Source organism: Acomys minous (assembly GCF_964271855.1).
Source record: "Acomys minous genome assembly, chromosome: 6".
Classification (NCBI taxonomy): domain Eukaryota; kingdom Metazoa; phylum Chordata; class Mammalia; order Rodentia; family Muridae; genus Acomys; species Acomys minous.
In genome coordinates, this window is record NC_140487.1 from 65,390,570 (window position 1) to 65,403,383 (window position 12,814).

General features: G+C 43.0%; 2 protein-coding genes across 2 annotated transcripts in view; one reads left to right on the forward strand and one right to left on the reverse strand.

Annotated features, from left to right (window-relative positions):
• Positions 1 to 12,814, reverse strand: part of LOC311599170 (uncharacterized protein) — a 35,221-nt gene that overhangs the window by 3,598 nt on the left and 18,809 nt on the right. Inside the window, exon 4 of the mRNA XM_084784846.1 lies at positions 12,186 to 12,327. Within this exon, the coding sequence (XP_084640972.1) occupies positions 12,186 to 12,327 (142 nt within the window). The remainder of the gene's footprint in view (positions 1 to 12,185; positions 12,328 to 12,814) is intronic.
• Positions 1,643 to 2,584, forward strand: LOC311599614 (olfactory receptor 2F1-like; the record flags this gene model as incomplete). Its single annotated transcript, XM_084785651.1, has 1 exon — positions 1,643 to 2,584. The coding sequence occupies one exon, from the start codon at positions 1,643 to 1,645 to the stop codon at positions 2,582 to 2,584; it is 942 nt and encodes a 313-aa protein (XP_084641777.1).

Sequence of the window (12,814 nt, forward strand, 5' to 3'; positions counted from 1 at the left end):
TATTAATGATAATATATAGCATTTATATTATTGAGCTATATATGCATGAACTGGTTCATTAATTTCTTTTTTATTTATTTATTTTTTAATTTTTATTTTATTAATTTATTCATATTACATCTCAATGATTATCCCCTTCCTTGTATCCTCCCATTCCTCCCTCCCTCCCATTTTCCCCTTACTCCCCTCCTCTATGACTGTGACTGAGGGGGACTTCCTCCTCCTGTATATGCTCATAGGGTATCAAGTCTCTTCTTGGTAAAGAATACACCAAAGCTCTCCTCTCTTTATTTCCTACTTGATGCTGTAGAATCACTGAGTTTCACAGAGTCTTAGTGTTGAAAGATAAGATGTCCTAAAGGCTGACTGAAAGCTTGAAACTTGCTATAGTCAATAAATTCTTCAACAAATGAAGAATTTGCCCATTTGCAAACATGCCCATCAAATATTTTGAGTAAAGAATTCATACCTACAGATTATACTGTTAGTAAGAAGGCTGAGAGCATTTAATTGGATATTTTTCAGGAACCAGTCAGCCATGATGGACCATAGACAGTCTAATGCAAACTCAGAATAAGAAAGGAGAATTTACACCAGTGAAAAGATTGAGCACTTTCTCGTTGCTTCATACCTGATATCAATATGTCTGCCTCCCATTGTTCATCAAAAGGTCCTAGCACAACACTCTTTCAGCACCATCTTAAATATCCAAATAGATACTCAAAAACTTACCATACAAGTCCCATGCTATGAAGACATAAGGAACAGCCACAATGATAATTACAAAGGCTAAAATGTAATCACCCAAGTACTGACCTTGTTCCTCTCATAGCACTTAACACATTTTAATTAATGTTTGTTATTCTTTAAATTAATCTCTGTATCCCTGGTTGAATTATAAGAATCAAGAGAGCAGGACTTGTGATGCTGTCTCTTTTTTTTTCTCATAGGCAGGAACCCCACACCATTCCCAGCATACAGGAAATACCAATCTCAAAGAGAGAAGCCTCCTCAGAGTTGATGATTGCACTGAGGAGGATGTGAGGGGATTCTCTCTACACTATCACTTACATTCAAGCTTATTGGGAGCAAGAAGAGAAAAAGAATGGATGCTTACAAAATCACACAGGGAATGCTGGAGCATCCCTTTTCATGCTCAGTGGTACCTCTAAAACTTCAGACTGTCGGACATTGAAGAATCTATTTACCCTTCTTAACTGTTTCCCTATTTTCATTAACACCTTTCACATTTTCATATATTCCTTTCTGAGTTTTTCCTTTCTCTTTACTCTCATTTTTAAATAGTCTATTTCTTCTCCATATTCCATTTTATTTGTTCTCTTTCTTTCTAAATTGGCAGATTATTTCCTACATTGTCTCAATTTACAGAGTGCTAGAAATCTTTAAAAGGCAATTAAAGTGGGTCTTGGCTCCTCAGAATCCCAGGCATTTGTGTCATCAACCACGTCTTCCTTCCTCCATTATTTCGACCATGTCCTTCCCTAATTGCCTTGGTTTCAGCATCAGGCTATGTCCCATGTCCAGCTCCAATCCTAGCCTAGTGCAAGACCTATGGTGACACTGATACTTGCCCTCCCTGACTTTTCTTCCCATACTCTTGGCCAGCTGTTCCAGATGCTCCATGAGGAGAGACAATGCAACCTGGGTGAGTGAGTTTATCCTCATGGGTCTCTCCAGTGACAAGCATGTCCAAGCTGGACTCTTTGTCCTCTTTGGGGCCACCTACCTGCTGACCCTGCTGGGCAATGGGCTCATTGTCGTCCTCATAGCACTGGACCCACGACTCCACCTGCCCATGTACTTCTTCCTCTGCCATCTGTCAGTGGTGGACATCTGCTACACCTCCAGTGGGGTCCCCCAGATGCTGGCACACTTCCTCATGGAGAAGAAGACCATCTCATTTGCCCTATGTGGGACCCAGCACTTCTTTACTCTGGCCCTAGGAGGCACTGAGTTCCTGCTTCTGGCTGCCATGGCCTATGACCGTTATGTGGCTGTCTGTGATCCACTACGGTACACAGTGGTGATGAGCCCAAGGCTCTGCATGCTTCTAGCAAGCGTCTCTTGGTTTGTGGGTGTGGTCAATTCTGCTGTGGAGACAGCAGTCACCATGCGCCTTCCCACCTGTGGACACAATGTGCTCAACCATGTGGCCTGTGAGACACTGGCTCTTGTCAGGCTGGCTTGTGTGGACATCACCCTCAACCAGGTGGTGATACTGGCCTCTAGTGTGGTGGTGCTGCTGGTGCCCTGCTGCCTGGTCTCTCTGTCCTATGCCCACATTGTGGCCGCCATCTTGAAGATCCGTTCCACTCAGGGACGCCGCAAAGCCTTTGGGACCTGTGCCTCCCACCTGACTGTGGTCTCCATGTCTTATGGGATGGCCCTCTTCACACACATGGAGCCCACCTCCACCGCCTCTGCTGAGCAGGACAAGGTGGTAGTGGTTTTCTACGCTGTGGTCACTCCCATGATGAATCCTCTCATCTATAGCCTGAGGAACAAGGATGTGAAGGCTGCCTTGAGTCGGGTTCTGATAAATAGATTGGAGTCAAAGAATTAGGAAGCAATTATATAAAGAGGCCATATCTCCTTATAGTGAGAACTGGGGCATATAGCTCCTCATGGTGTACACATAAGTGTGCTGGAGCATATAGTGCTTTGTGATACTCATATGTGTGCGTGTGTGGGCGAACATTAATGTGTTTGGCATGAGTGTGCACAAGCACATAGGACCATGATATACACTATGCTCCTTTGAGTTAAAAGTGAATTAAGATTTTAATTCTAAATTTCTTTTTTTTCCTTTCTTTATTTACCTGTCTTATTCCAAAGAAAGTGAATTACATGCCTTTAAAATGATCTAATCTACAAAAAAAATAAAATAAATAAATGAAATATATTCATTTAGGAGAAATTACACAGCAGATATACTAATTAGAAAGGAAGATTACTCCAATTAGGTATGCATACAATTTATGTTAAGGAAATTACATTGCTAAAATTTCCAAATATATAGAAGTCATATGGAAAAGAGGAATAAATAAGTGGTAAGTTATAAAATTTTCTGGGTTTATGTCATCCAATTGGCCTTAGGTCAGAGGAATAAACGTCATCTGATTCCCACTTGGAGCAGCCCATTTTAGTAGGGTGTGGAACTCAACACATCGGGAGCCAAACTCATCCTCATGACTCCCAGAGTCCTGGTGAGTAAGCTCTGGCCACGTGCAAGGCCCAAGGGCTTCATTTGCTTTCTTTTCACTTCCAACTTGCAAGGGAGGCAAGTGGCAGGTCAGAGAAACACAAAATCAGGACCTCAAACTACATCTTTCTTAAAATCAGCTTATTCTCTTTTGAAACTTCTGGAAGATGTTCAAAAGTCATGCGTGATTATAAGGACGCGCCACACATGATCAGAGGTGAGCCAAGGTATGCGGAAAGGCAAGGATTCTTTCCTCATTAGAAATCATTTGGTTTGCCCCTTCTACTACTCACACAGGGTGGGTGAGTATCTGCTAAACACCTTAGACAATAATGCAAAGAAGTGCTGGTTTGATTTTGACAATTCTTTCAAACAACTTTTTTGTTTGCTTTTTTTCTAGACAGAGTTTCTCTGTGTAGTCTTGGCTGTTCTAGACTCTCTTTGTAGACCAGGCTAGCCTCAAACTCACAGCGATCCTTCTGTCTCTGCTTCCCCGAGTACTGACATTACAAGCATGTGCCACCTTGCCAGTCTTTTAAAATTGATTTTTAAAATGCAAATTAAGTATCTCTCACTCGGGAGCTAGAGCGATAGCTTCACAGTGAAGAGCATCTGCTCTTCCTTAAGACCTTGGTTCGATTCCCAGCACACACAGAGTGGCTCACAACCATCTGCAATTCCACCCCTTGGAATCCAATGCCCTCTTCTGCTCTCTCCGGGCACTATACACATGTGGTGCACAGACACATATGGGCAAAGCATCCAGATGAATTTTATTTCTTTTAGAAAGAGAAAAATATTTTTGTTCTGAGTATTACAGATCTCAAGTTTTTCATGTCTACAAAACAAATCAATCCAGAAAATGAGCAATGCAAGTTTTATTCAACACATTCAAACCATTCTCAAAAGTTAAGTAGAAGAGAAATATCAGACATCTCTATCAAATTCTATTATTTTTTCCATTTAATACATGGGTGTTTATCACAAAATCCTGCAGCCTCATATCTGTGTGACTTCAGAATTATTGTCAACAATGGCAAAACCAACCAACATCCTATTCTCATGAAGCAGCCATGCCCTTTCTTGGCCTTAGCATGATTTCTGTCTGTGGATTTGCCAGCTCTGTGCGTGTCATGTAACTAGACCTGTGAAAGAAATACCTGGTCTTCCTCACTTATCCCGGTGGTTTTTTTAACTTGATCCTTGTAGTTTGTAACAGGGCGTTTTTCCTGTGTGTGGCTGAGTCGCATTCAGCTGTGTGTATATGTGACCGAACTTGCGTATCCAGTTATCATAAGATATGGATATATAGTTCATACTTGTATAATAGTTCTATATTACATAACTCGTTAAAATATTGAAGATAATTGAATGCCCATGCCTAAAAGGGACATCTGTACCACTTATTCCAATGATCGGAGAACACTGTGGGGGCAGTGTGGGAGGAGAGGGGAGTGGGGATGGATAAGCCAGAGAGGAATGGAGTATTGTGGGACACTGGCTTCCCGGCATGGGATGACCACTGTGCTCATGAACTCACGGTGGCTATGATTATCTGAATCCATGCCCATCCCTGGAAACTTAACTTGGGGTGAGGGGGAATAGGTCACAAGTGTAGGAGGAGGACAGGAGAGACTGGGAAATGAGTATGATCAGGGTACATGATGTGAAATTTCCAAAGACTCAATAAAAATATTATGATAAAGAAAAAAATATGATAAACAAGCTTGAACACGGGTTCCTCAGAACTTGCCTGCACTCGGGCCCACACGGGTGTCTCAGCAGTACTCGCTTCCCTGGCACAGTGCTCCGGGTTCTGGTCTTAGAACCCACGTGCCATCTAACAATAGGCTGGAACTCTAGTTCCAAAGGACCTGATGCCCTCATCTGGCCTCTGCAGGCACCAGGCACACACATGCTGCACATACATACATGCAGGCAAACATTCTTGCACATGAAATAAAAATAATAAAAATCCTTTTTAAAAAGTAAATAAAGCTGTTAGCCTTTCTTTCAGAATGAGATCTTAACACAAGGAACTCCTCAGAAGGATTCTTGGGGGTACTAAGATGGGGACCAGTAAGTGTCAAGGTGTTTTTTAAGATCACCTTTCTTCCCTCATCACACAGTTCTTTTACTTCCCCCAACTACATGTGTGAGGGAGTGGATCTGAAGAAGCGACTTTTCCACAGGGTCTTCATTCAGTCTGTCAGTTCACCAACTCTGTGGTGAAAGCTGTCAAGGCCAAAATAGCCATGTCAGACACCCTGATAACAAAGTTACAGCATCACCAACAAAGGAGGCCTCATGCATTTTTACTTGGTGAAAAAGTCCATAACAATGCACGCAGCCAAAGTACAATCTTGCAGTTAAAACCAGTTATATAAGGACACCTTGTCCCAAAACAGCTAGTTTTTGCAAACTTGCAAATCATCTCCACCCATGGTCAGTCACTGGTATGAATTTATTTCCTAGCAACAAGCAGTGTACATGTCAGCACCAGAAGTCCCTATAACCAATGAATGTTTGCTTTTTAAAAATAGATTCATGTTTTGCTTTTTAAATCCCCCCACTTGCCACGATCTCCCTGGATGTGCCTATGATCCTCCAGCATATACATATGCCAAATTGCATGGTCCTGTCATTCATTCCCATGTAAACATTTTTAAGAGCCTCACTAGGTGTTGTTATTTTAGTTCGATATTATACAGAAGCTTCTGTAGAGAAACTAGAGGGGAAGCAAGTAAAAGGGAGATGCACTAGGTTTTTAAAGGAGGTCATTACAAGTCAGGAAAAAAAAAGCTGCAGAACAGATGAGTTTTGTGAAGACGTTCCCCTACGGTTTTACCTACAGCCACAAAGAAGACTGGGTGTCCAGATGTGTGGGCTCCATATTCTCATTCTGACTATGGGATAGATGGTTCCCTTTACACATAAGACTGAAAGAGATTATATGATTGGCAAATTCAACCACAGACCACTGTCTATTCTAAGCAATTTTCTAGCCATTTTCCTATGTAACTTTATGATAATGCAAAGACTCATCCAACTCAGAGGAGGAGCATTTCACCCACTAAGCTTTCCCTGATATCCTTCCTACCCCACGCCAAACCTTTCTGCTACCTCCCATGAGACACTGAGACCCACCAGCCCTGCCCCATGAGGGACAACATAGTTGGTGTTATAGGGAGAAACTAGATATCATGATCTAGACCCATTTGTGGCCCTGGTTCAATCTATTAAAAAATAACCTTGAACCCATCACTTCTGCTCTCTGATCCTTAGCTGCATTATATTTTGAAAGAAACAATGAGGTCGAACACATAAGCCTGAAAGTCCTTTCTACCTTCATTCTTCCATATGGATCTCATTTGGTATTGTCTTTACAAGAGAATGTCAGTGTATATTCTTGGCACTCAGTAAGGACATTTGAAGACCAAAGCCTGGTCCTGACTGTGCTGAGAAAGAAAGAAAGGAAGAAAGAAAGAAAGAAAGAAAGAAAGAAAGAAAGAAAGAAAGAAGAAAGAGTTGTCTAAAGCCATGGGCCACAGGGGTGGGAGCTCAGAAAATCAGCAGGTGGTGCTATGCGAAACCAGTTTCTAGTCTGGATCTCCAAACAGGGAACTCCTTTCAGCCACAGAGCAACTGTCAGGAGGAAGTGAGTAAGTGGAGGTTGACCCCAACTATTCTTCTGTCACCTCCACCCACCACCGGCTCCATCTTTTCACCCTGTTCGAAAGGGGGCTACATATTCCTTTCTAGCTCACTGGATTCTAAGAGCCACCTCTCATAACCCTAAAGCTAATCATTTTATTATATGATATTCTAAAGTTTGTGAAAGACTCATTCTTTATCTCATTTGATACTCACTAGTTCTCACATGATCTAGGATATTCCAGGACAGTAAATGAGAAATAGACCCATAGAAACAATATTGTGCAAAAGGTAAGATACCAGATTTGTTTCCCATGATTTACTATAAATCATTTAAACTCGGATAGCTTGAATGAAGAAAAATGACGTTAGCCCCAAAGATTGTTTTCCTTCTCCAAATTGATCTCAAAACATATACCCTTATTAAAAATCATGTCTTACAATAAATCAAAGCTTGCAAGTATGATGGTCATTATAGTCAGTCCCAGCACTTTTGGTATAAAGATGGAAGGAGCAGAGCAATTTTGAGGTCAGACCAGCCTACAAAGTGAGTTCCAGGCCAGCTGCAAGGGAAGAGAAGCTTCCGTCCACCCTCTGGAGGGAGAGAGAGAGAGAGAGAGAGAGAGAGAGAGAGAGAGAGAGAGAGAGAGAGAGAGAGAGAGAGAAAGAAGAAGAAGAAGAAGAAGAAGAAGAAGAAGAAGAAGAAGAAGAAAAGAAGAAGAAGAAGAAGAAGAAGAAGAGGAGGAGGAGGAGGAGGAGGAGGAGGAGGAGGAGGAGGGAGAATTGAAAGGAGCTACTGGCCCTTTCATATCTGGCCCTAGGTTCTTACTGAACTGCTTTCCGTAGAGGGTCATCTTGAGTTTTCAAAGCTTGTGGGTGAGTGTGTGCACAGCCGGTGTTGAGAGCACTGCTCTGTGGGGTTTGCGCAGGCCACCCCTGTCTTCTGGAGTTCCTTGTTCATTCTGAAACTTGAGTTACAAGAACCCAGATGGGCTGTCTACCAGGCAGGATCTGTTCTGTGTTTCTACCCTCTCTCCTTATTCTCAAAATAGCCATTCGCACTCCCTCCATCACATTTCAAATTGATAGGAGGTGAATATTGACATGAACTATAGATAAGGCCATACTCAGTGGCAGAGGTGTCATCTAGCATATCTGGCCCTAGGTTCGATCATGAGCCCTTGAAATGGGAGCCAGTGGAACTTACTACAAACAAACGAAAAGATGTATTGCACAACCAGAAAAAAAAGTCATCTTTATTCTTTGCTGAAAAACAGCAAACAAAACAATGAGATGTTTGGAGGGCAAACATGCCTTTGCTGTGACAGAGAGTTTACCCATAACACAGCCAAAGGATTTGAGCGGCACTCCCTTGCTGACTTCATCTGTGGGCACTGCTGGCTTCCAAATGTAGTCATTGAAAGTGATGTGTGCATTCATCTTTTATTAATCACTTTGACAATCAAACAAATGCCAACATTTCACCAAGGAGACAGCAAAAATCTCAAAACACCAAGAGATATAGTAGCAATTGATATAATGTCCTATATGCGTCTCTAATCTTATCAGCAGAAGATCAAGCCTGATTAATCACTGGGAACGAAACAGGCAGTTTTCTATTGTCATTGACCTAGCCTGGATTATGGAGGAGCAAGAAGAACCTCTCGGCCTCTCTCTGCCTCTCTGCTTCTCTGCCTCTGCCATGTTCTGTGATCAGAAGGCAATTCCTAACCAGAGACTCAGAGGAAAAGTGCACTTACCATGTAAGCCTGGCCACTTAGGCTGGGTCCCTAGAACCCATATAAAAGTGAAAGGATGGACTCAGCTGTACAAAATTATCCTGACCTCCCCAAGCATTTTGTGGTTCTTACACACACACACACACACACACACACACACACACACACACACACACACACACACACTTAGAAATAAGACAACCCTCAAAGATACCATAAACAAGTTTATTCATGGACTCAACAAAAAATTTACAGTAAGCACACAGTAGGAATGTTTGCATTTAACACTTCAGAGATGATCCCTGACTGCAAGGAACTTAGACTCTAGTGAAGAACATATTCTCATGCTCGGAGTCTTCCTCAGGGTCCTTTGCTCAGTCCCAGGCCATGAGCTCTGACTCTGACTCAGTTCCCCTAACTCCTCAGGCGGACTGACCAACCTGCTCATGAGAGGAGTGCTGTGACATGGGTCAGCGAGTTTATGCTAACACATCCCTGCAGGGACAAGCACATCCAGGCTGGACCATGTGCTGCTTAGACCCATGAACATGCCAGCCCTGCTCACCCTCCTCCTGCACCCTCGGCTCCCTCTTCTTCCTTTGCCACGCGTTGGCGGTAGCCATCTGCTACATTCCCAGAGGAGTCCCCCATATGCAGACACTCATGCTCCTGGAGAATAAGACCTTTTTATCCCTACAGAGGACCTAGACCTTCTTCTCACTCACTAGTGGGAGACCATGTTTCTGCTATATAACCATTGGGAAGCCCCCTGCATTGCACTGCAGTGATGATTCCAAGGTCTTTCATGGGCTGATGAGTATCTTTTGACATGTGGGTATGGCTAATCCTGCCATGGAACCAGAAAACATTACATTCGTGTCCATAAGTGGATACAGTGTGTTGAACCCTATGGCCAAAGTACATGTCACACTACACATGCCTGCTTGCATGCACACACACACACACACACACACACACACACACACACACACACACACACACACACAGAATGACTCACTGATAAACACAGACATGCACATACGCACACACCAGGTTATCGTATAGGGCAGTAAGATAATGGTGCAGCCAGTCAGTTGAGCTGAACAGTGGAGTAAGGAGCCAGGAATAGAAAGGAATTGCCTACACTCGAACACATATATTAAGAGAGAGAGAGAGAGAGAGAGAGAGAGAGAGAGAGAGAGGACATATACTCTGACTTTGAAAGTCTGAATAATAATGGCACACGCCTTGGAACCTTTTTTTATAACCCTGCCCTTTTCACAATAAGATTCAAAATCAGTTTATGCCATCCAGAAATTTAAGGTGCATATTTGCTGACTCAGTGACATCAGGATAATTGCCCTAATAATTTTTGTCATTGCCCTAACTATCAAGTTCTGCATCCACAATCAATCCACCATTCAATCAAATTCTACGTTTAACAAATGTCTTTTTTGTGTTTAGCCACGGCTCCTGCCATCATCCCTACTGTTGCCTATTGCTCCTGTGTGTTGCACAAATCACAGGACCTGGAATACCACGCAAGTCTTAGAAACAAATTCCATGTCAAGCTCCACTAAGTGCAGCACCCAGTTTCAGGTGCAACAAGACCCATGCCCTCCCACAGCTTAGAGAGTGCGTGGAGAGATTAATGTCAAAATAAGTAAATAAATAAAACCAAATTCCACCATACTCCTGCGGTGCAGGGAGTACGGTTTTATAGTATCACTTAATGGCTAAACAAGAGGCAGCTAGAAACCCTTAGAAGCTAATGAAGTTCCATCAGAGTGGTGGGAAATCCCTATGGTTTGACATGGAATTAAAAGAGGAAAAAAACAGGGTGAGTCTCGGGAAATAGTCAGCTTTCAGTAGGTGACTGAGTGGAGGGAGAGGGGTTGTCCCCATGGCAACAGCCAGGTGAGGAAGCAGAGACCAGGAAGGATCTGCTGAGAGGGGAGGAAACCAGCTCAGTGAAGCTCTCAGTCTGAGGAGTTATGGGGAGGTAGAGCTGGGAAAACGAGGCCAAGGAATTTGCATTCTAGGTTATGACTACAGAGCTTGTGATACGGGAGAAGTGCGTCTACCACAGTAACTAAAAGCTGTCTTCTTCCATGCCTTAAAGGGACAGGACCTGTGGTACATCATCTTTTATCATTAGTCTGAGGCTCTATCCCTTGCTTTTAGGGGCACAATAAGTAAAACAATATTCAAGTTCATAATTTATAACTCCTTTAATTAGGATGGACTTCATAGAATGTGTAGGGTTTAGGGGAGGGTTCAGAGACCAAAATATTGGTGAGCTACAGCATATCAACGGAAAGTTTTTCAGAACAGAAAAAAAAATGTAGAAGCGAAACTGAATCTTCACATTGACAGAGGTTCCACCGTCCACAAAGTAAGTGCCTTCTGCTTTCCAGTCTCACTTTTTGTTTTGTTGTGTTAGCATAAGACAACGCCATGCCACCTGGGAAGCACTCTGAAAACTCAGCAAAAATAAACAGATAGCAACCATGTCTAGCCTGATGGCCTGCTTCTTCAGAAAGGCAGCTCCTGGCTAGACAAGTCCCACCCAGGTGAGGCTGGTATTTGGAACCTGCTTTTCTGACACCTAATCACAGAGGAGTCTGGATCTCACCAGTTCCTACCCTGGGGAAGAGTTCTGTGCGCTTTAATCGAGAACAAGCCAATAGATGATGGGCCCAAGTGCGGAACTCAGCATCTCTGGTCCTAGTGTGAGCAAAGGCACGGTCTCCTCCTAAAGAGCAGTGAGGAGAAAGGCAAGAGAGGCTAGAATTGGGAAGTATTTACAGAATCTCTTAAAGACAAAGAAGAAGGCAAATGATCTTTCTTGACAGGCTTGATTAACGAACAAACATTGTTTCCCCCAGATTTCTGTCCACAATAAAATCTCCCCATTCAGCACTCTCCATTCCCCCTACCCAGGATCCTGTTGTAGAAAGCAGGGGGTCTTAGCTGGAGCTACTGACAGACTTTGGGGTGTGTCTCCTGCTGGAGTTGTGTTTCCAATTGTAGATCCCATGCACATTTAGCACATCATTAGGGAATTGCTTCTCACCCTGAGCCTCTACCATATAAAGCCATGCCTTCCCGCTGTGCACACTGATAGGCCACGTGCTTTCCCTTCCAGGCACTTTTCCCAGTGTGTAACAATGTGATTACTCGTCAGACACGTAAATCCTGACTCCCACAAGATCGCTGATTCCCTGAGGACTGCACCTGTGGGCCGCTCTGTTCCCTCTGACTCAGGCATGGCCTCCACGTGCGTACTCAAAAGTATTAGCTGAATCGATTCTTAACTAATTCCAGCCTATGGATCATTCTGTATGAGTATGCTTTTCTATTTCACAGAATGTCTTTTATAAAATCCTTAGCAGTGCTGGCCGCCTTTAATCTCAGGACTCTAGAGGCAGAGGCGGGTAGATCTCTGAGCTCAAAGGCAGTTTTATCTATCAAGTGAATTCCAAACAGGCCAGGCTACATAGTAAGACTCTGAACAAAACCAACCAAACAAGCAAGCAAGCGAACAAACAACAACAAAACCTCTTTACCCATGAGGTGTGGTGTTTGCTGCTGATGAGGTGGAGGCTATAAAGAGACCTTCCCAACACCAGGACCGTGGGCACAGTGGAAGTGGATATGGCAACCCTGATCCAGAATCCATCCAAACATCTGAGTTCTCATTGATCCAATCTGGTTAAAAAACAAAAAACAAACCAACATAAAACAAAAACAAGTTTTAAGAACTAGGCATATTTGGAAGCTCTTGATTTTTCTTAAACTTTTCTCTTTTTCCCTTCAAAGGAATAAAATATCTCTTAGATCTTTTATTTCCCCTCCACTAACTGACATTAAAATCCTACTTGGGTGACGTTTTTCATTAGAACCACACCCACAAACAATCACCTAGTGAACTGCAAGCATGCTACAGCGTCAGCATCCTTCCTGCCATAATATTTTCCTCACCTCACACACACACAGTGTTTTCCTGTTGGACAAGGAGACAGAGGAAAAACTGAAGACAAAGGATCAGAGTCAGGGAAAGTCTTCGCTCATGGCCAGAAATTGTCCTCGCCCTACTCTGCCTTCTTATACTAATGCAAGTAGAGAAAATTATGAAAATAACAGCCATAATTATGAGTTAAAATTATTTTAAACTATGATGAGAACTCCTTATGTG